Source organism: Odontesthes bonariensis, chromosome 14 (assembly GCF_027942865.1).
Source record: "Odontesthes bonariensis isolate fOdoBon6 chromosome 14, fOdoBon6.hap1, whole genome shotgun sequence".
Lineage (NCBI taxonomy): Eukaryota > Metazoa > Chordata > Actinopteri > Atheriniformes > Atherinopsidae > Odontesthes > Odontesthes bonariensis.
Window position 1 is genome coordinate 14457064 of NC_134519.1, and position 23408 is coordinate 14480471.

Below are 23408 nucleotides of genomic sequence, written 5' to 3' on the forward strand. Positions count from 1 at the left end.
CTTGGATAGGAACACTTGTCTTCTCTTCTGGCTGAGTGGAGTGTTTTCCTCTGTTACTGTGACAGATGGTAAAACTCAGTTAGATGCTTTCCACATGAGCACACAAACCAGAGCACAACCTACTCTATAAACTATCTCTTGAACTGCATCAGCTGGGATAAAAGAATGGAGACTTAATGGCATTTGTTTGTATATAATGTCTAAGAGATTAAAGGAGAAATCCTGCGTTGCAGCAGTTCTATGTGCACCACACATACTGTAGAGTTGAACTATGTGGTGCTGTGTTTATGTCTGTTAATACTGCGCTACACGTGTAAAGCTAAATATCCGAATATTTCCCAACTCTGCCTCCCTGATCAGATAAGCATGTTGATACAAACTACTCAGAAATCTGATGTGAATCTGTAGTGATTAAAATGCAAATATGTTATCATCTCCTCATAAAATGAAGTAGAAGGGGTTTTCAGCTTGTGCCGTCCTCGCTGTCGGCACCGGGGGAAAACTGAGGCGCACATGTGCTGCTGAGAATGTGGACCTCAGGAAATGACAAAAGTCACTTCCACACGAGTCCGTCTGGAGGGCTGTTTGACTGCTGTTATCTTTTAATTCACTGGAAGTCGAGCTCATGCTGAGCTGAGAAATAAAACACCATTAGAAAGAACATAGTTTAACAGGAGCAATATCACACTCGACAAGTCTTTATTTACAGATAGGTGGAGGAATGCACATCTGGTTAACAGGCCGTGCGGGTGTGTAACATCACTTCATCTGGTGCTTTTTACTCATGCTGATTATAAGTTCAATGAACATCTGATTATTTTTTTCCACGAGTTTGTCAAACAACTTGTTTTTGTATTTGCAATGGAGAGTCTGAAGTTCAAGAATTGATCCTATTTGCACTGAACTGTGTGGGCAGAGTGGGGAGTTAAAGGCTTCATGTGAAATCCCAGATAGATCTCTGCTGACTCATTCCTTGATAAAACACTGACTGAATTTAAGCTTTTAATCCAACCGCTTCAACAGTACAGTTGAAATTCGACACAGCATCTGTTTCGGGGCGCAGAAATAAAAGAAAACGAAAGCACAACTTTTTTTAAAACTGTGTAGGCGAGGAACAGTTTTCATGACTGACATTTGGACTCGGCAAAGCAGATGAAGTGGATTTCATTTCATTTAGTGTCATAGTGAGCCACACCTGGGAAAAGATTCACCGAAATGAAGGAAAAAGTCGGTTTTTGTTTTCAAAGTTTAACTTCTATAAAGATGAAAACTGCTTTTTTTTTTAGGAGCAGGACACAAGTTATGACAACACGCCATCAAAGACAAATGTTTTCATTTGCCGATTTAAAAATAAAAGGAGTCAGTTTTCATACAAAGAGACTAACTCATGTTATTAATGTGGAGGGTAATGTTTTCCTAACATGCAGCAGCTACCACGTGGCTTTTGTCAACCACATTTGAAATCGCAGAATAATACCTGCTTTTCAGCTCTGCTGGATAACTGACTGAAATATAATAATGAACTCATATTGAGAATGTGTTTGTCTCTTGGGACGCAGTGTTATATGCCATCTCCATCCCCTCGTCCTCTGCAGGAGTTTCTCTTCTGTTCCTCCTCCTTCTCTTCTCTTCAAACTTCTTGGCCACTTTCATCATGTGCTGCCTGAAGGAGGAGCCCACGAAGGCGTAGAGAATCGGGTTGAGGCAGCAGTGAGTGAGGGCCAGGCTCTCTGTCACCTGAGCTGCCTGATCCAGCGCTTTGCTCGCCCCACAGTGGGTCACTAAAATGTACACAGAATCCATGGCACGATACACCTTCAGCACGTTGTATGGTAGCTGAGTGACAACAAACAGCCCCACCACTACCAGGAGCACCCGCAGAGCTCTCCACTTCTTGCCTCTGCTCTCCACAGGGAGGTCCTTTAATGCTCGTCCAACGCTCCAGTAGCAGATCACCATGACCAGGAGAGGAAGCAGGAATCCCAGCAGCACCTCGATGACCTCCAGCACAGCTTTACCACCTCGTCCCATAGATGTAGGATAGATGGCCAGACAGACGTTCCGACTGGATGCCAACCTCACCTCTGAGAGTATCAAATCAGGAAGGCCAAGAAGGAGAGCTGTCATCCAAACAGCTAAGCAGACCTTCCAGCAGTGCCTCCTGGTGAACACCCTCAGCAGGCGCCCTCTTTGCTCTCTACCCCGCACTCTGGCTAGTGCCAGGTAACGATCCAAGCTGATGCATGCCAGCAGCAACATGCAGCAGTTGAAGTTCACTGTGTAGCAGGCTGACACCACCTTGCAGACCGCCTCCCCCAGCTCCCAGCCCCTCACAGCATCGGCGGCCCAGAAGGGCAGCGTGACGAGAAGCAGCAAGTCGGCCACAGCCAGGTGGCTCAGAAAAGCGTCAGTCATGGTTTTCAGGCGTTTGTGGTAGGCATAGATGGCCACGACCAGAACATTTCCTGCCAGTCCTGCGACCAGGCACAGACTGTACATGACGGGGAGGAAGACGGCCGCAAAAGAACGGATCTCGGCCTTCTCGCACACGGTGGGATAGTCATCGTAGCTGATATTTTCATGGTAGATGTAGTCTTCTTCCTCAAAGACATCCATGATGATCGGATGAAGCTGGAAGGAAGCACAATTTGGATTACCAGTTTACAGCCTTTATATGATCACAATCATTGATGATTGTGAACATTATACAACCGACATAGTGCACCATGGAAATTGGCAAGCTTCTCCTCCATTTTCTCTCTTAAAGGGATACGCCACCCCCAGGCCAAATTAAGTGTATTCCCTGGCTGCTTCACGCTGGTTTGTTTGAGGAAGTCGGGGGTGGGAATCCCAATGACGTAGCGGGGAGTGTGCTTCGGCTGTGTTTTCCGCACCGGAAACTAGTTCCCAAACCGACATGCGCAAACCGCGCCTTCCGTGTAGATTTACACAGTCATTTGCACTCGATGTGAAAGTACACCACTCACACAGTAATTAGAAGGTAAATCAAGTAAATGAATTCACGCTGGGCGAAATATTTCGATTGGCGACGCTGGCGACGCTAGCATGTATGTATTACGCGCAACCAAGCAGTGGTCAGTGCTGTGAGATTCGGACAATGCCTGGGTCGCCAGGAAAACGCTCCCACACACTTATTTATGTCTGGGGAATGCAGGGATACACTTAATTTGGCCTGGGGGTGGCATATCCCTTTAACTGAAACACAATCCACATGCATGCAGAACATGCATCTACATGTTTTACTTGTTTGATGTGCAAACCATTTTTCTCATCCTAATGTTGGGATATCAGCTCTTGTGTAACAACCTTTTCGATCAAAGACATGTTATGAAGGAGGGACCCCTTAAAGAGAGTCTTAAAGAGTATTTTGAAACGCGCTCAATGAGTAATGAATGAATGGTTACCCGAGAGACAATGTATTTTTCATTTGACTGTCTCTTTAAACCTCCTGCTTGAGTAACAATGCACACACGACTGGGAAAACCTTGGCAGTGGGATTAGCTTAAATCAAAAGGAAAGGAATCATAAATTAAAAATTGGCAACAACGAATTATAATTTAGATCCATCACACTGCCGAAGCCGCAAATGACTACAGAGCTAAAGTCTGGACTTAATGTGCTCAGCACAATAAGGCGTTCAGTATCAAACAGCTGAAAGGAACTGGCCCCACAGTAGGAAACATGCACACAGAAAATCCTCTGGTTTGGCAAAACGCAAGTAAAGAAGAAATATGACTATAATCTGTAAATAGTTAGGGGTGGTACCATAAATGTCAACATCGGCTCATCATGTCCTGACCTGAACTCTTCCTCCCTGCTGTACCTTCAGGGAGATGAATTATGTGAGCTTGTTCTGCCTCCCTGCAGAGGAATAACAAGAAAGTGCAGAAGAGGATAAAACCTTTCAAGTGTAGATTGTATAAACAATCCTCCTGCTCTCCTTCTTATGGCACAGTTCATGTTTAAATATTTCCAATATTTGCAATACTATGTGTTTACTATTTTCCACGATTTGACATAAGATAGAATAAAATACCCCCTATGGAATTATGTAATGAGAAACAAAACCAAACTTTTCCCAATAATGGTAAAATCCTAACAAGCTTCATGACGTCATGACCTGAAATGGATTTCAGTTAACAAGCAAGTTTTAAGCTGTGGCGAGTCAGTGTTAACTGTTGTAGTCGTTCATATTTTGTTGCGCTAAATTAACTTGGTAAAAAAGGTCAGTCAGACCAGAGAATGGACAGAATTTGAAAAAATTCAGTCAAACTTTGTGATGAAACATCTTTCATGAAAACCATTCTGGGACAGGGAGACCATGAGTTATTTCTTCTGCAGTCTCTTGTAGACCTCAGGAATCACACATTATCGGTCAATCAGTCTTCAAACATTCCCTCACAGAAACAATACACTCACACGCGCATTCTGACTGTCTCTCTGCAGACATCTGTGTTCATTTTCCATGTTTTGAATCATTTTGAATATATTTCTGCTCATTTTGCATCTCCTTTTCATGCTTTCTGTGCATTTGTAGCTGTATTGAATTTCTTACTTCAGATATTTTTCTACCTCAGTTGAGTCTGTATGTGGCACGTTTTCGGTCATTTAGAGTTACTTTATAGTAATTTTTTGACCAAAGTTTGAATCTTTTTCAGTTCTTTTGAATCATTTGCTTGCTCTTTCAAGTTTTTTCTTTGTCGTATATATAATTTTGAGTCTATTACTGGTTGTTTTGAGTCTCTTTTGGCGATTGTTTAGACACATTTTTGTGATTATCATGAAATGTTCCTTGAAACTGAGACCCTGGTCCGGAGCCTTTAAGGCCCCTGGAGCTGTTCTCAGTCGGTTTGCTCAGTAATCCATTCACAGACCTCAGTGTACGGACCACATTAATGCTTTTCAGAGATAAAGTGGCAGACACACCTCAGCATTAGCTCTTTGAAAGAGACAGCGTGACTCATGCCTTTCATGGTTAAACTGCTTTAAAAAGAAAAATAACACACCGGTGAGAGACCAAAATAAAACAGAATTGCTTGAGACAAAACAGACAAAGAATAGATCAATTAAATTCTGGACTAATGAATTCACCCCATCAGAGGCAATAAAGGTGAACGAATGTTGTCTGCATCTGTGGTTCCCACCATGAGGCGCAGAGGAGGAGCTGTGAGGGTGTGAGGGGTTACACTGTTGGGGGTTTATGCAGGACTCAAGGCACCACTTAGCCAGCATGACAACCACAACATCCCATCTGGTTTGAGAGAGTTTGAGAGGGAACATAATCTATTTTTCACCAGTATAATGAACCACAACACACTTCCAGCCTTTCTTTTTTCTACAAAGACGCAGTGAAGACGTGCTGCATCAGATAACCCGATGGTCACATTCACCAATCTAAACCCAAATGAGATGGTTAAGGATCAGTTGAGCCACATGTTGGAAAAACTCCAGGTGGCAACCACATAAGGCTCGCTGACAGAGTAAAAATGTGCAAAGCTGTCAAAGATGCAACTGTAATCCTCAGTGAATAGTAAGTTCTTGAAGTTGATGTGTTAGAAATAGCTACATGAATGTATCAGAGCACCTCCATTATTAACCAAATGAGGTCCAAAGAGGGACAAATAATTTACCAGACGCAGTCACGAGCACCTCAGAGGTATGTTAGCGATGTTGATGTTTCTTTTTCTTTGCTCTGCTGTTGAACAGACAGAAGTTACAGTGGACAAAGATCTGCTTTGTGATGGAATGAAACCAAGGGTTAAGATAATGAAGATCGTCCATCTGTGCTTCTCACTTATGCTTCCTTGTTATTCATAATTTTTAGTGTTGTTTTCCTCTATGTTAAAATTGGTTTGCTGTAAGCTCTCTCTTTGTCATTTCAGTCAAAATGACAAAAAGCTTGAGCTCGTGTTGGTTTGTCCTCAAAATTCCTCTTAAAGGATCTGTTGCTACACATTACTAGGCAGATGATTGCAGTGTTGTGGTTAATGAGTTTACATCAATTTGTTATTGAAATAACCACAGCTGAATAATTCCATTCCTGAGCCTGGCTTGGTCTGAGGTTTCCCTGTGTTTCCAAGAGCTGCTCAAGGCTCATTCTTGATTTTCTCTCAGTGATACTGTGATATATTGACGGGACTTTGAACTGAATTGAGAATAAATTGTTTAAATCAACAATAGTTTTAATATTTTTAGTTTGACCCGATCATGCCGACCCTTTTTTTTTCCAACCTGTGACATACTGATGCTTTGTCAGGAGCTCGCTGCGTCTTTTTTAAATGCACAGGGTCATCCAAAAGCATCACATTTGGACGTGCAGCGGTTCTCAAGCTGGTAACATGTCTGTTGTGTTAGTTTGATTAGCTACAATGGCTACCTGTCATCTGCTGTTTATGTAGCTGCAGAAGAATAACTGGCACTATGTAGCTGTGGAGCAGTTCCCTGTGCTTCAGAAAGGGATGTCAAAGCCACAATTATGCTCAAAGCATTAGTTAGTGTATGAGCTAATTATGACGGCTGCACAGTGCTATACGTGTTTGTACCAGCACTTTTGACACACTGGACTTGCTGCAGTCTTCTTCATAAACAATAAGCATTCTCACTGAGAAAATTATACCACTACACCACCAGAATAGCACGATAATGAGTCATGCAGCAAGTATGGCAATCGTATACAGATGTAACTTCACAGTTTCTATGTACCTGCTTGACTTTTAACAAAAATATCTAATGTTTCTGTGACCATAATTATAGCTTCTTGGGCTTTGATGGGTCGTACAAATGCCTGCAGAGATGGACCAGATTGCATCAATATGTTATGAGTTAGGAAAAATAATGAGTTGTAGAAATACAGATGCACACATTTATATACAGTATATATATATATATATATATATATATATATATACAGTATATATATATATATATATATATATACATATAATTCCAAGCAATAACTTTCAAGTACTATTATCAGGTTATTGTTAGAGTATTATCGATGCTTCACAGTTTCAGTATTCCATTTAATACTGGATGAATTTTGATTAAATGGAATAGGCCTACTGGATTAAATTTGTGGCTTAAAATGTTTATTATTTATCAGTAAATTGTACCGTAGTGAAGTTGAAGGGTCGTATAGTACACTATCAAATACTCGCGGAGGTACTTCGAAATGCATACAGGAATGCAGCACTTGAGTAAATAAACTCTGACAAAATGTTATAGAAAATACATACAACGGTAATATCAAAACCAACAACAGTAAACCATGGTTCTGATGACACAGTGTACTCAACAGACAGATGCACCTGCCTAATTTAGCAACTTAAATCCATGGGAAAATGTTTCCATGAATATTTTCTAAACTGTAGATTTGTATAATTCCAAATATTCAAAGTTAGATGACGTGACTTCACTCTATCAACCTCAGTACGAAAATCAAGTAAAAATAAAAATAAATAAATAAAAGCCAAATGAATTAACTATAAATCAATCCAGACATCATGCGATTTAGTAGGCTATAGACATCAGTTGGTGAAAAGGTGAAAAAAAGGGAATTCACAACAAAATAGTCCGTCACGACGATCGGAGACAATCTAAACTGCTGTAGTTTGTAAAAGAGATGAATGTGATAGTTTAAACCCACGTGTATCTGTTTCGTGGATACTCACTGTGTTCATTTAGGCGTCAGTCGCGTTTGACTGCGTCCGCTTCAAATCCACTGAGTGCTAAAGCGGGCTGATTTCGCACCAGCTCAGCACAAGTGGGCGGAGATACTGCATCTCACAGCATTTCAAAGAATGGGCTTAATATTGTGATGATCTACGAGTTGGTCCCCCGGAGTCACAGCCCTGCCACACCACAAAGTTCAGGAAAACTCCTCACAGGGGAGGAAAAAAATCATCTTGAAGGATTTATTTTAAAAAAAACCTGCAAATGCTGCCTGTCACCATCTGTTGCACACACTGTCATCTACAACAGGCTTACACCTGCTGCCCTGACTCTACCTTCTCTTAAACCTTATTCCTAATTATCAAAATTCAAGAATCAGTTTTTTAGTCATTTGGAGCAAATATACTCACATGACAGAAACATCCCCACACAGATAGGCCACGTGACTCTAGGACTAAATTAATTATTGTTTTCACATTTAAAACGGACCTATATAATGCATGTAAACTTGTTATTTAGATAGAAATCGTATAAAACCAAGCTTCTGAAAGCAGGACCAACATACCAAGATAATGCGGTTTGGGATCAACTCCTCCTGCACGTGTGCTAAACCAGACGTTTAATTCCAAATAATGCTGCTCTCATTCACATATTTTCAGAAATATCAGCACGTTAAGACTACATGTCAACTCACAATCCCTTATTCTGTGTCCAGACTCGTAGCCTCATCAGACAAAATCACAGTCCCGGTAACTTAAAGACGCACAGAGAAAGTTAGAAGTGGCAGAATTTCTTGAACGACTTTTTTTTCTTTTGCACACACACCGCAGCAACCTTTACCCAAAGATTTAACACCCACCAACAAATCAGGGCTTCACATTACTCTGAAAGATTAGATGTTTTTCTCAGTTGGGAATGATAAACAGAGAGACAGTCTAATGCTAAAAGCAGTATGAGTTTAGTCTAGCATTCATTAACCCTCGGCAGGTTTAATTTACAGTCAATGCTAATTTGCCACTCTTAAAGTCAGCGAGCCCCAGCCGCCATTTGATCTGGCAACACTGAAGTCTTAAACCACTAAAAACTGAGGTCTGACAGTGAAACTCCTGCTGTTTCTGAATACACAAGTACAGCAACTATAAAGGGCACATGATTTCAAACATGTTGAAAGCACAAGTTTTATGTTACTGCACCATAAAGCTGTGTTTGATTTGTTTGTGGAAAACCTTTTTTTTTTAACAAGACAGAGGAAAAATGTTCACCAGATGTGGGTTTAACAGTATCTTCCTCCAGCATGTTTCCCTTTAAATCTGCAAGCAAGTGCCCCACCTCTTTGTTAATCATCCACGCTATAAAAGTTCATATTCAAAAGTTTTATTCAATCCTTTTCCTCATATTGAAGACAGAGTAGCTAAGTGACTTGACATCACAGTTCCTCTTTTGCCATCACAGTTTCAAGTCGAGCTGATTCCCGCAGGTCTGCACACAAAAGATGACTCACATACAGAGAGATTGGTCAAGCGACCGCAGACTGAACAAGTCACATCAAACCATTTGTTTGGAATGTTTACTGAGGAAAGACTCTTTGGTTTTTGAGCGGGAATCCACATGTTTACTATGAGACAAAACCAGAAATGTTTACAGCAGTGCAAGACCAGAGGAACAGCACACGCATTAAGCCACGACTAGGCTGTGGACATAACAGTTAACAGTTAACAGTCAAAGGCACAGAAAAAGAAAATATGTGTGAAGATGTAACACTTTACTCACTAATAAAGCTTACTTCTGCCATATCGAAGCATGTAGCTGTGGAGTCTTTGCTAGGGTTACTCACACATCCCGAAGTGAAAATAACCCTGCAGCTGAAACCATGAGGCGTGAGATGGATTACCTTTCAGGGTCATTTTAATCCATCCACATCTGGAGCAGGGACAGTGTCTCTTTCAAGGAAAATGCTTTTCTCTTCTGCTTTTCTTCTGAGCTCAGTGGTTTGATTAACAGAGAAAACAAATAGTGGCATCTCTCTAAAGTTCTGCATTAAACTGCTGTGGTCCCTGTGAGACCGCAGCAGTCTCATTCAGAACAGAAGACAGCTTGGAAAAGCACGCCGAAAAGGTCAGACATCTCCTTGGAAATAAGTCAGCACTGAGGGCAGCACGGAAATTGCAATTCATCTTTGCTTTTTGTGGATCTAAGGCGATAACAAATTTATTTGAGTTGAGTCACACCACAGACACTCCTTTTTTCGGAAACACACAGAGGCATTACACTTATTGTCACAAATGTCTCCATGGGATCTTCCTCAGCTCAGCTCACTTCCCAAGACAGCCTTAAGTTTCAACATACAAACGTTTATTTTGAAATTGATATTTTTCACTGAATAAAATACTACTCTGTGTGGAGTAGCAGGTGGCTAGAAATGGTACAGGCTTGAATGTATGCAGCTCACAGGAGGTGTTTGCTCATGAATGGTGTCACTATTGTGTTTCGTTGCAGTCTGTCGGTTTCCTTAGAAAGGCAGCTTTTTTTAAAATGAATGCCATTGTATGAATTGGACACGTTAGGATTTTCATTAATTAGACTTGATAATGATTGTACTACAATGAATTGGACTTTATCTTTGAAATGCCTTGAGAAAAGGCTGTTGTGGTTTGACCCTACATAAATAAAGCTGAACTGAACTTAATTACAGTGTGCTATATATTGCCGTCCAGAGCCTCAGCACACCATTGTATGTAAAGAGAGAGCCAGACTGATTAGAAAGGCTCTGCAGCTGTGCCGATGAATCTCATCTGGCACTGTTCCCTGAATCACTGCTCTTTAGCTCCCCCAGCCAAAACCACACATTTAATCTGAGTGCCCCCTTTGATTTTTCACATTCGATGGCTGTAGTCAGTGTTATAATTAGCCTTCATGATACAGTTGATTTCTTTATGCTCTTATAACTTTCAGTGAGCTTATAGATTTCAGAATGAGTGGTTCATACAGTGAAGCTCTATGAATGACTTATTTCAGTTTAGACGATGAAAATAGTATTGATTTAAGTGATATTTTATGCCCAGTATAACAATTTGACACATTTTTCTAAGGTCTTGTTGAGATTGAACTGGAAGCCAAGTTATCCGATGAAAAGTGGTTGCAGCACATATTCAGTCTTTAGCTAACTCATTAATCTCAAATATAGTTTAACCATTGGTTAAATCCTCTGGGGCTGGTGGTAGATGTAAGATGCATGCTCCTCAGTACAGCTGACAACAGAACTTTTCCAACTTTCGAACAAAGGGGAGCTTTAAGAAATGCCTTGGTTGTGTATTGGCAGAGCTTTTAACACATGCTCCCAAGAACAGAAAAAAGTGATTTTTCTATAATATGTGACCTTTTAAATTTGATGTGTTATACAAGTATAGAAGTGGGACTACACCGAATCTGACTCTCACTTAAAGGGAAAATCTTTTCTTATCCCATGCTGCTGGTTTCTGCACCACCACAGCTGAGCCTCTGGCTGACGGACGGAAAATTTCAACTCTTAAAAACCCACTTTCTTATCAGTAAACTCCACAAAACTATAGCTGGTGCGGAGGCTCAGACAAGCAGACAAATAAATCTACCCAGGCTTAATTACTTTAAGAAAAAAAATGTTTTTATCATGCGTAAATGTGGACGATACTGAATCTGGTCTAGAAAATTAGAGGAAACCACAAGTATCCATAATGGCAGGATGCTCCTGTCGCCAACCACAGTGACATCAGTGTGCTCTCAGCATCTAATGTTGCAGCGGCCTGTAATTCAGAGCACTAGCGTTTGACATTCGTTCCAGTTTGGTCCAGTTTGTAGAATATAGTGACATCTACTGGTACAGATAAGGTTCACATATCCAAACCAACCAAATGTGGGATATAGACTATATATAATTTTTAAGGGAAAGTGTGAAATATTTTATCACTAGTCGAACGTGGAGTGGAAATTTGATATAATTTTCTAACTAATGAAATGAACAGTTCTCCACGTTGGCAGCATGTTATCACAGTCTGCTGACCTGTATGACTGGAAGTGCTGCACAATGAGGTCAGTGCTGGTTATTTCATCCTGTGTTACATTTTCTGTCTTGCAATCATCTTCTGCTTTCAACAGTTATGTATCCATGGAGACTTGCACGTTGTATTCTCCCTGTGTGGAAGAAACTGATAAAAGTAAAACACTCATTTTTAAAAAAAATTTTTTTTATCAGAATTCAAGAATCACTCCAAATTTTCCCTGTTGGGCAAAGCTAGACGGTGAAGGCTCGACCTACTTTTGCTAACGTAGAGAGACATTAAACACAGCCTGTATAATGAAAGACTTCTCTGTTTTCTTTACAGCCACTGGATGTGGGTGAACCTGAGTCTAATGTTATGTTTCTAAGATGTTATCAAGATATAGACTTTTATTAGATCAGTAAAATATTTGAAACTGTGAAGCATATTTACTGTTCTTAATGTCTACCTTATGTTGCAACTTAATTTGTATGGGATGGATTGTTGGTAAAAAACATATAAAAAATGAACACGACAAATAACATGTCACCATGAAATCCTGAACCTTCTTAGTACATTACACACTTGACATTTGACATTTTCTCATACAATCCACATGAACAACGATCCAGTATAACATGAGTTCTTCTCTCTATATCACAGTAAACCATATCAATACCAGTAACCAGACACACTTCATTTGACATGATAAAAAGCCTTTATACAGAAGTAAAAATAAAACAGCTTATTCATGTCAGGACAGCCGTCACCGTACACTTGTTTTAAAAGTTCAAAGCTATAGCTTCTCATTTGATAACAGCACGAGAACTTGAGTACGAGTCAAATTTGTCCTCCAACTTTTCCCAACTGATGTTACGTTTAGCAAAAGACACAAAAATCTGAAGTGTACGTAACAACATAATTGGCAGATTATGCAACACAGGAGCACTGATGTGATTCTTTCTTACAAAACGCTGGTCAAACTAAACGTTTCTGTGAATACAGTTGATGCACACGGGCAGATGCTCTGGGAATAATGCAATATTCATGATCCATGATTTATCTCTGAAAGAAAGAAGCAGAGTTCCAGAAAAACAGGATCATCATTTTTTAACTGATCACTGACAGAAACAGAAAAAAGTTGCTGAGAAGGACAGAATGAATATATCAACCGTTACTCTGATGGTTAAAAGAAAACATTACCTCGAGTGTGCAGTTCCTCGGGGCCACCCTTTAATCCCAGAACTGACCATCTGCCGGGTCTGCATGGAACAAAAACAAATCCAAAAGACTCTTAAAGTTCAATTTTTCAAGCCAAACATACCACACATTTTTCATTGTTTGCCAAATTTGTGCAACCCAATTCAAATGAGTTGTGTAACTATTATTTATGTTTAAAGGAGCAGTTTACCTTGGAGGTCTTTTGTTATTATTATTTGGCCTCATGTCTGGATAATTTAGTGGAACCGGTGGCATAAACAGAATTACAGTTTCAGAAAGTACACATGACCACTAACTTACAGATAAAACTAACAAAGTCAAACTCCTACACTTCAGCTGCTGACAGTCTTTTAAGGCAATAAACTAAAGGAAACATTAAACGCTGTCAGCTATGATTCAGCAAGTGTGGTTCAGATGCAGAAGAGTTTTGTGAAAAAGAATTCCGCCTCACCGGGGTACGAACTCCACATGTGAATTCCACCGATAGCCGAATCTTTGTTTACCCCTTGGGTTTCTCAATTTCTGCTGAACACTTCCTTCTTCCTCTGGCTGTGAAAAACAAAAAAAAGCATTAATGATTAAAGCCTTAATCTTCCTAAACAGAAAAATGTTCTGGGGTTTCACAAAGTGGATCTTGTTACCAGAGGATGCTGTGAAGTCTCGAGTTCGGAGGCGGTGATGAGCATAAACACCTGCAGACCCAGCAGCACCAGCACCAAACGCTTGTCCATGACTGATGATCGGAGGAGTTTGCTGCAGATGCAACACGCGCAGGTCTTTTTATTCACTTCTAATTACTTAAATTTATGTTTTCAAGTAAACCAGGAAATTAAGAGGGTGTGTGCATATAGATAAAAAGTCTGCCAGCGAACGCAAAACAAACATTCAAAATTGTTTATTTAACTTATCTTATTTAATCCTGACATTTAGTCTCTATTTAACTGATATGTGCGCTTCCTTCCGCTGCGGCTCCTCCTCAGATATTTCCTGTTCATGACAGCAAATACACGTAGAAAAATGTAGCATTTAACTCTGCACAACCCAGAAATTTAACAAATCTTCTGACAGGGATTTAGTAAGTCTCACTAATCTTTTTGAGTTTTTATTTGTACCCTCTAAACTGTTTTAAGTGTCAAAAAGAGACTCTAATGATTTCATTCATATACACTTGTATGGTTGTTGTTTTTGCTGTCTTCCTTGAACACAACTTGTTTTTTTCTTGGGTCAAAAGGTGGCCGCGTTGCTCATATATGATGCTACATCTCTGTCTTCTTGCTTTTTTGGGTAAACTGGAGGTTTTCCCTGATGGAAGGAGTTGCTGTGTACAATGTGCATGTCTTGTTAAAATCATAAAAATCAAGATTCGAAATTTGTCATCTGGACGGTTTTGATTTGGAGTCGGTGACCGGAGTTAAGGAACAAAACAATAAGCAGATCCTGTTGGTTTTCCAACTGCTGGAACATTGTCAACTTGTTTGTGACGACCATCCCAACTCTGAGTTCTCATGACCACAGGGAACTGAAAGTTCATAGATGTTATCCCTCTATTTGAAACATCGACCTGACCTGGCCCCTGATCAGGACACAACTTATCCTATATACTCTGCCTCTGCTTGCTTCTCTATAAGCAAGTGAAGGCAGCAGGAAATGGATGCACAGCCTTCATATGAACTGAATTCAAGTGAAAATATTTTTCTATAACGTTTAATTCAGCCCACTTGTAGGCTATTTTGTTTCATAATAATGAAAACAGTGATAAGAATGAGCATCTGCTGGAGGAATGCTGCATTTTTTCTGTTTGTTTTTGTTGGCTGCTTCTGGGTCAGAATAGCAGGAACCGCTGCAGCTGCTGTCTCTCCATGTGAAGTTTGCTTTCGCTTTGAGATTAAACTACTCAGAAATGTTTATAACAGAAACACTTACACAGCTGTAATCAGTGTGTAACAATAGAAAACTGTGGTTGTAGTGGGCAAAATCACTGTGAATTTGAATGATTTTGATGATTAAAAGTAATTCATTTCAGTTCCAAAACTTTAAATCATCATGAACAAACCAGAGTTACAAGTCTCTGTTTTAAGCTACATAAGCATCCTCTGTAGAGTAATTTAGTCCACATTTAACCTCTCTGATCATTGTGATTTTTGTACAGAACCAAGTCTAGGGTGATCTGCATGCCAAAATAGCCACAAAATGTTCACCTTTTTTTCATTTTCACAAATAGAATAAAGGTTTCACAAATCACAAACTGTGTTTTAAAGAATCAATATTCTCTGTCGAATGAGTTCAGATGTGACTAGTCTAAGTATTGCTGTTTTTGTACAGGGCCTGGAGGTCAACGGGCCAAAAAAGCATTGAAATGGCCCATTATGTATATACCTTTAATTAAAGTATTGGAAAATGTGAATCGGAAGACAGCTTCATAGTTGCCATTTTCTAAGAGAATTTATTGGTCAGGAGGTGATACTTTTACATAATTGACCTCTTATCTGGAAGCCTAACCTGCTCTGGAGCAGCACAAGTCGCCATGGTGATACACCCCAGTATGAAGTGAACCAGCTTTGTGATAAATCCAGATCTGACCCTGAAGTTTCCTCTCTAATACACTAATCTCTCTTGGTAGGAATATTAATATCTTTTATTTGATATCTAAGTACACAAAGGGAAGTCAGCTGAAGAAAGTCACTTAATCTTAATTTTCTTTTGAATTAAGCCTTTACTGACAAATCTCACCCCAAGAAAAGAAATAGCCACATTTGTCCACAGCAAAAAAACAAAGTGACATCACAAAAAATGTCAAACAAATTCTGAGACTACAATTTTTTATGCTGTCCGCTGTTTTATAGCGCAGTGTTCATGTGAAGTGTCAGCTAACACCAACCACGTGTCTTTTTATTCAAAAACGATCAGCTGCATTTATCTTTAATACCAGAGTCAAATCAAGCTGAAAGGTTATAGTTTTGTCAGACAGGGCTGTCAGTTGCATGAAAGCTTTGAATGTAAAAAAGTGGCGAGCATGACTTTTGTGACAGCTTCACTTTATAGAAAATGTATATTGCTAATGTCCACATACAATCTATTTTTTTTACAGCTCGACAACAAAACAAACAACAATAACAAAAACACGTAGAATAGATTTTTCTGACTCAATTTAAAACGGTAGGCAGTCTCGTGATGCCTTCAGGTCCATTCATTTTTTTCCCTTTTATTGTCTTTTACACAAGATATAAATAAAGCATCACTGCAGTGCCACTCTTTGTAACTTTTTCTCATGCATAAAGAGTCTAGAAACCAGTGGCAGGAAAGGAGAACTGCAGGAGCCGGTGCTCCTCTGGCCCCACCCCCTGGATCCGGCCATGCTGTGAGGAGCTTCCCGTTTTGTTCTTCACAAAATATTTTTATTAGACTGGTCACATGTCTGGATATCACCTCCTGATGATGACACTTTTGTAATAGATTTGTACTTACCACAAAGAAGATGTCTAAGTTCGCACAAACGAGGAAACAAACAGACAAAAACAACCACACACTATGACAACAGCCTACTTCTTGATAAAATAATGTATATTTTATTCAGTGAGTTGATACTTTTTCCAGTTACAAAGGAGTGAAGGGCATTATGGATGCTTAATGTAGATATATATTGGGAACTAAAGCACAACACTAATGAAATATCTCACCAGAATAACAAAACAACAGGTTTAGTGAACAGAGATACGATTTAATTACCATTTTTCATGTGCGTCCACAGGTCTGTGGTTTTGTTTAGTCTAGTTTTCTTGCAGTTATTGAGACAGAAATTAGAGACTTACTTAGCAAGAAGAAACATTTAGCTGAAAATCTATCAAACACTGTCACCTCAGGATGCACCAGTGAGTCTTGTTTCAGAATCTGCATCAAGAACATTTACATTTTCTTTTTTTACTGTCTGTTCAGATCTCTCAGTGGAGGGTTTGTTGGTGTCACAACCTGTAAACAGAGAAAAACAGTGTGAGCAGGAGCAGGTGAATTCAGTCTGCATAAACCACCTTGACGCAACACATCCACTAAATTGATATTATCATTTCCATGATATGTTGTAAATTTACCTTTAGTATCAGTTTATCCTTTGGATCAGGGGCACCCTGTGATAGAGAAAACTAATGATACAACAGAATGATTAATGCAAGACAACATCACACACTGTTTTTAACATGTAGATTCAATTCTAACCTTGCCTACAAGTGAACATCCTCCTGGAAAGAAAGCACAGTGGGGCATTGATGGTTGGCGTCTTTGTCTTTGTCTCATTCTGTTGACCTGGAGTATTCCCTAGATTTACAGCAAAGCCAGGATGAAAATAAATTATTTTGCACAGGAATCATTTACAATTTCAGTTTATTTGTATTCAAAGCCACTTGTATTCATCTGCACTGTGACCTCAAGCCAGATTGTTTTCATAAAAATGTTGGCTGGGTGTTCCTCTTTTTCACCACTCGCAGTACTTGTATGTTTAACTGCACTACATTTCACTGCAGTTCGAATGTGTGAGTTTTTCCGTTTTTCAGCCATTCACGTACATTTCTTGCATTTCTTTCCATTAATCGTTTAATGGCCCTTAAGAGTGGGAAACACTAAACCAAAACCTTAACATATCCAGAGTTTTAACCTGTTCCACCAACACCAAACTGTATTTTACTTTTCATAAAAAGAGCGGAGAACTTTAGATTAAGATTTAGATAAGGATCTACATTTTTACTCCCGTGCCTGGTAATACTAAAGAATCTCTAACTGCAGCACTCTGCAACAACATTCAGATGTTAACACACAACTGAGGCAGCAGCTTGGATCTTCTTACCATATCCAGAGTCTGATGTCGTTGATGATCATCAGTTATCAGAGCGGCTGCGTCCACAGAGCTGAAGTCTGTGATGATCAGGAAAATCTGCAGAGTCGTCAGGAGCAGCAGCACCGTTCTGTCCATGATGAACTAAGGAGTGTGAGACGGCTGAGACACACCCGGGTCTTTATACTCTCCCTGCCAGCTAATCACTTCCATGTGGAGGAGGGATTTCAGAGGAATCACGTAAAAACATATTAACACACATGCGCAGTCGAAATCTAATTCTTATCATCACGTTAACCGCCCGTATAAATCAATTTCCCTATGTTGAAATCCCTCCTGATATATCTGTAAAAATTTCCGCTGCCAGCAGTTCGTGGGACAAGATAATATACTGATCCTCAACAATAAAAGGTTCCATCTCACAGCTGGAATATGCTTTAAATCAAGTCATATGAAGTTTCAACAGACTTCTTCAAACTAAAATCTCCTTTTAAATGTTTGTCTATGGAATGAGGAATCTCCTTCGCTGAATTTTCCACAGTTAGAATACTGTTTTTTTTAGCTTATAAAATTATTTATCAGATAACAGAGTAAGTATTGTCACTGATGGTCTTTTTAGTCATTTGTGTATTGTCTTAATTTAAAATTATGTAAGAAGCCATCTAAAGTTTGCTTAAACCATTTAATTATGTCAAAAGCATGCAAGTGAAATACTGCAGTCTAAAAAAAGATAGCAGATGAAAAGCATTTAAGCTGTTCCTCTTCACTGAAAACCAAAGTAAATTGTGCAACATCTTTGCACAACATTGTTTTTGAAATCTGAATGTAGTCAGAGAAATTAAGCAATTTTAGCTTGCTTAAGGAAGCCGAATTGCCCTGTGTCGTGTCATTTTCTCTTGGCATTTCAAATGTCGACCGATATCACACAAAATCACAACATTATTAAAATTAATATTTTATTTTGTAATAACAATCATCAGTTTAGAAGCATGGCAATAAATGGCAAAGCGGAGATTCCTTTGTGGGTTTAAGCATAACATAGCAATTCCTTAAAATCTTCCTTTGAACTTCTGATGTTTACGTGCAGACGTTAATGTGTTTCCATCCTCTCTGCCCATTTTCCTTCAAGAAAGTAAAGCAGCCTTGGTGGGTTTTGTTTTCGGCGACTAAACAGTAGAAAGAGGAAGAGTTAACCAACTGTTATCCACATTTTCAGTGTTTTGATTAGATTTTTTTTTCCACTTTATTAACCAACATGTTCAGAGCGAAGCAAGCTTACCACTCTGAAAGCACCGCATCCTCCTGTAAGCCGGCTACAGAATCTCCTGACTCGTACCCTCACCTTTTCCGCTTCTCCTTCTCTCACATTCTGTGACAAAATAAAGATAAATGTATCAATGTTGTATGAAAAAAATGTCCTCTCATGCTGTTACCTTGTAATATAAATTTTAACTAAAACTTTTTACTTCACAAGTAAACAAATCTGATGTGAAAACACAAGGTTCTGACATCACAATAAAAATGTCTGACCGTTGTCTTACCAGATCAGCGGGCTGTTGTTGCTCTCCTTGTTGACGGTCATCGGTCAGAAGAGCAGCTTCACCTGAAGAGGTGAAGGCTGCGGTGAGCAGGAAGACCTCCAGAGTCAACAGGGCCAGCAGTAAACCTTTGTCCATGGCTGAGGAACTAAAGAGTGTGAAACACACGGGTCTTTATATACTAGCTGCCCACCGGCTGCTTTCATGTGAACAAAGAGGAAGCACCAACGGTACCAATGCTTTACACCATCTAAAGACGTCACAGGAGTATTGCACGAGTTGAGGCTTGACCACATCTTGAGTCGTAAAATATCTGGTAAGTTGTGTAGAAATTACAGCTGTTTGATATACATTGTATATGGAGAAATATGGAGTTTTGTTTACAGAGACCCAAATATTGTGCAGACAAAATGATGACAGTAATCACAGTTTCAGAACATGTCTTATCTCCTGTTTTTTTCTTTTTTTCAGTTGAGGCAGCTGTCAAAAATCAAGTCCCTCCTGTCTAGATGCCACCAAGAGACAATGATCCATGCTTTTATTACCTCACGCCTGGATGGCTGGTGCAGGCAAAACGAGAGCACATCACTCGGGTTTTGGCTTCTCTTTACTGGCTTCCTGTCCATATCATGAATCCATTTTAAAATTCTTTTATCCGTTAATGGTCTTGCCCCTTTTTTATCTTTCTGAACTGCTTCATCCCTATGTACCACCACATGCTCTCAGACCAGCTGACCAGATGCTTTTAACAGGATGTAAAACATTTATAAATCAATAGGAGACAGAGGCTTCTCAGCTGCAGCTTCCCAAATGTGGAACCACTGCAGGTCAGACAGGTTCCCTCTGTTGCCATTTTTTAAAACTCTTTTAAGAGCTAAATTGTACTCACTGGCCTTTGACCCAGTGTGAGTCGTTGTCTGTGATTTAAATCTTATTTTTGTACTCTTTTCTTCAAAATTTTTATAGGTCCTGTGTGTTCATTTTATTCAATTTTATTTCATTCTTTTTTAATTGTCCATTTTATCTCTATCTGCATTTTAATTTCACGTATGTGCTATGTTTTTTATTTTTATTTCTCTTATACTGTATTGTACAACTCTTTGGTCAACTGTTACGTTGTTTTCAAGGTGCTTTAGAAATAAAATGGGATGGTATATCTTTGTTAAGTGACTCAGATAACTCTGACATTGAGATTGTTTCTTCAGTCCTCGGGGGCAACTGGATTATGATTCTATTACAATGACTTGGATTCTAATTGACTTGAATCGGATTCAAACCAATTATCTTTGAAGTGCCTCGAGATGACATTGGTTGTAATTTGGCGCTATAGAAATAAAACTGAATTCATTTCAGTTGAAATGAAACAGATTCTTCTTGTTTTTCAGCTCTGAGGTTATGAGTGCTTTACAGTTGTGAAAAACGACATGATACATGTGTTTGTCCACGACTTTAAAGTCGTGTTTTTTCCACCAAATGAAGATTAGCTCAAAAGTTGCTGGTCAACCTTTGCAGGAACTTTGTGAATCTGATCATTTATTTGTTTTGGAGTGAGCAAAGTACTGAAGACATGATCTTAGAGGTTTGTACGTGTTCTTAGATAGGTTGGTGAGGTTTTCAAATGTTGGTTTTCAACCTATTTCTTTCAACCAATTTTAAAATATTTGTTTTGTGTGATTTTCCCCTTTATTTTATACACAATTTCTTAAGGTATGTATGAATTAATATCATTGTGTGTGCACGCGCGCACGTGTGTGTGTAACCGCACCACACAGGCAAATATTGAATATTTTGGGGGAAATAAGATATCAAAGATCTTCAGATTCAGATAGGATACCTGTTCTGCTTACTACATGAAAAACTGTTAAAACCTTTTTTTTTCTTCTTTTTGTTGAATCCCCAGATTTCTTTTTTTTAGTAATTAAGTACATACTTAAGGTTTTATCTAAGAGGAGTTAGTCCCTTACCTCGTATTCAAAAGTTTGGACTCATTCCTTTTGAATTAGTAGCTGTGCCTAAACACTTATGTTCTGGTGGGATTAATTCAATTAGGAGTGAAAAGTCTTATGCTGACCTAGCTATAACCTTCATTTGGTCATTTATTCTATCTTATGAATCCTAGTGTCATAAACAACACTTTGATATCAAGTTTGCTGTTTATGATTTGTTATTTAAAAAAGCTTTCCAGTTTAGATCAGTATTTATTTTAAATGTGTGCCAGGTTATTAACTATTAAGAGTCTGTTGGTATTAAGAGGATACTAACTATTAGCAGCTACTAGCCTTATCAACAAGGCCCTGAGCCCCCCCTTGACAATGACTCTCTCCCTTTCGCCTTCCAGACCTAAAAGCTAACGTAGCATCTTCAGACCTTCTGGGTTACATTAATGCACAGCCTCTATTTATTTGGGACCAGTTCATCCTGTTGTTTATTTGCACATTTATTGTATTTATAGCATTCAACTTGCACAGCAGCTCATTATTTTTTGAGATTCTGTATATATTTCTATATTATCTTTACTTAATACTCTGCTCCAACTACACCAAGTCAAATTCCTTGTAAGTGGAAACTTGGCAATAAACTTGATTCTGATTCTGATTTTAATCTGATACATGGCATTTCAAATGTGGACGGGAATCACACAAAATCAATGTGTTAATATTTTATTTCGTAATAATAATCAGCAGATTAGAAGCATGGCAATAAATGGCAAAGCGGAGATTCCTTTGTGGGTTGAAGCATAACATAGCAATTCCTTAAAAACTTGCTTTGAACTTCTGATGTTCACATGCACACATGTATGTGTTTCCATCATCTTGACATTTTTCTTCAAAAAAGTAAAGCAGCCTTGGTGGGTTTTGTTTTCGGCTTCTAAATAGTAGAAAGAATAACCAACTGTTATCCACATTTTCAGTATTTTGATTAGATTTTTTTTTTCCACTTTCTTAACCAACAAATACGTTCAACGTGAAGCAAGCTTACCACTATGAAAGCACCGCATCCTCCTGTAAGCCGGCTACAGAATCTCCTGACTCGTAGCCTCACCTTTTCCGCTTCTCCTTCTCTCACATTCTGTGACAAAATAAAGATAAATGTATCATTGTTGCATGAAAAAAATGCCCTCTCATGCTGTTACCTTGTAATATGAGTTTTAACTAAAACTTTTTACTTCACAAGTAAACAAATCTGATGTGAAAACACAAGGTTCTGACATCACAATAAAAATGTCTGACCGTTGTCTTACCAGATCAGCGGGCTGTTGTTGCTCTCCTTGTTGACGGTCATCGGTCAGAAGAGCAGCTTCACCTGAAGAGGTGAAGGCTGCGGTGAGCAGGAAGACCTCCAGAGTCAACAGGGCCAGCAGTAAACCTTTGTCCATGGCTGAGTGTGGTAGACTGAGTGACTAAGTCTTGCAGTTGTGGGTTGCGCCTCTAGGGGGAGCTACCTTTATGTGTGGTGTTGCACTTATGGGAACAGAGAGAATAAGAGAGATCAAGTCACAGGTTTAACAGGTGTGCATCAGTTGTTGTGTGATGTGGATGAATAAATGGCACGGAGCCAAAGAGAGACAACCCCAGTGTGATTATTGCTACATGCCACCGCAGGATATCACATAATTGGCGACGAGAATTTAAAGGATTTTCAAGTTCAGATGAGTCACGGAGGAACGAGCTCCAGGGAATCAGTATCCAGCAGTTCCAATTCTGAAGAGGAGAACGAAGTTTCCCCATCACCACGCTGGATTTCACCACCGCGACAAGTAAGGATGGCGGCGGTAATCGGCTCGGTAACTCCTTTTGATAACTCAACTCAGTCTTGGGAAGAGTATAGTGAAATGTTGGACTTTTTCTTCGAAGCTAATGAGATAACAGAGCCAGAAAAACGGAAGGCTGTACTGTTAAGCGGAGTTGGTGCTACTACGTATAGCTTGCTGAGGAATTTAGTCAGTCCTGAATTGCCAAAAGCAAAAACGTACGACCAGCTTACCGCTGAGCTCAAGAAGCACTTCAACCCCACACCGAGTGAAATAGTGCAACGATTTAAATTTAATTCACGCATACGGAAGAACAGCGAGTCAATAGCTGAGTATGTGGCTGAATTGAGGAAATTAGCTCTGCATTGTGA

General features: G+C 39.4%; 1 protein-coding gene and 1 long non-coding RNA gene across 4 annotated transcripts; both read right to left on the minus strand.

Annotated features, from left to right (window-relative positions):
* Positions 1–1354: 1354 nt before the first annotated feature.
* ackr4a (atypical chemokine receptor 4a) lies at positions 1355–9788 on the minus strand. Of its 3 annotated transcripts, none has more exons than XM_075483051.1 (2): positions 9584–9788; positions 1355–2631 (listed from the first exon to the last, which is right to left on the minus strand). In XM_075483051.1, the coding sequence occupies exon 2, from the start codon at positions 2614–2616 to the stop codon at positions 1525–1527; it is 1092 nt and encodes a 363-aa protein (XP_075339166.1). In that variant the 5' UTR covers positions 2617–2631; positions 9584–9788; the 3' UTR covers positions 1355–1524. The 3 variants fall into 3 exon arrangements, with proteins under 3 accessions (XP_075339166.1, XP_075339165.1, XP_075339164.1); XM_075483050.1 differs by lacking the exon at positions 9584–9788 and adding an exon at positions 7692–7797; XM_075483049.1 differs by lacking the exon at positions 9584–9788 and adding an exon at positions 3787–3891.
* A 12142-nt stretch (positions 9789–21930) lies between these two features.
* LOC142398842 (uncharacterized) lies at positions 21931–22660 on the minus strand. The gene is made up of 3 exons (XR_012772825.1): positions 22528–22660; positions 22266–22355; positions 21931–22154 (listed from the first exon to the last, which is right to left on the minus strand). It is a non-coding gene; the product is annotated as an uncharacterized LOC142398842 (long non-coding RNA).
* Between the last annotated feature and the right edge of the window lie 748 nt (positions 22661–23408).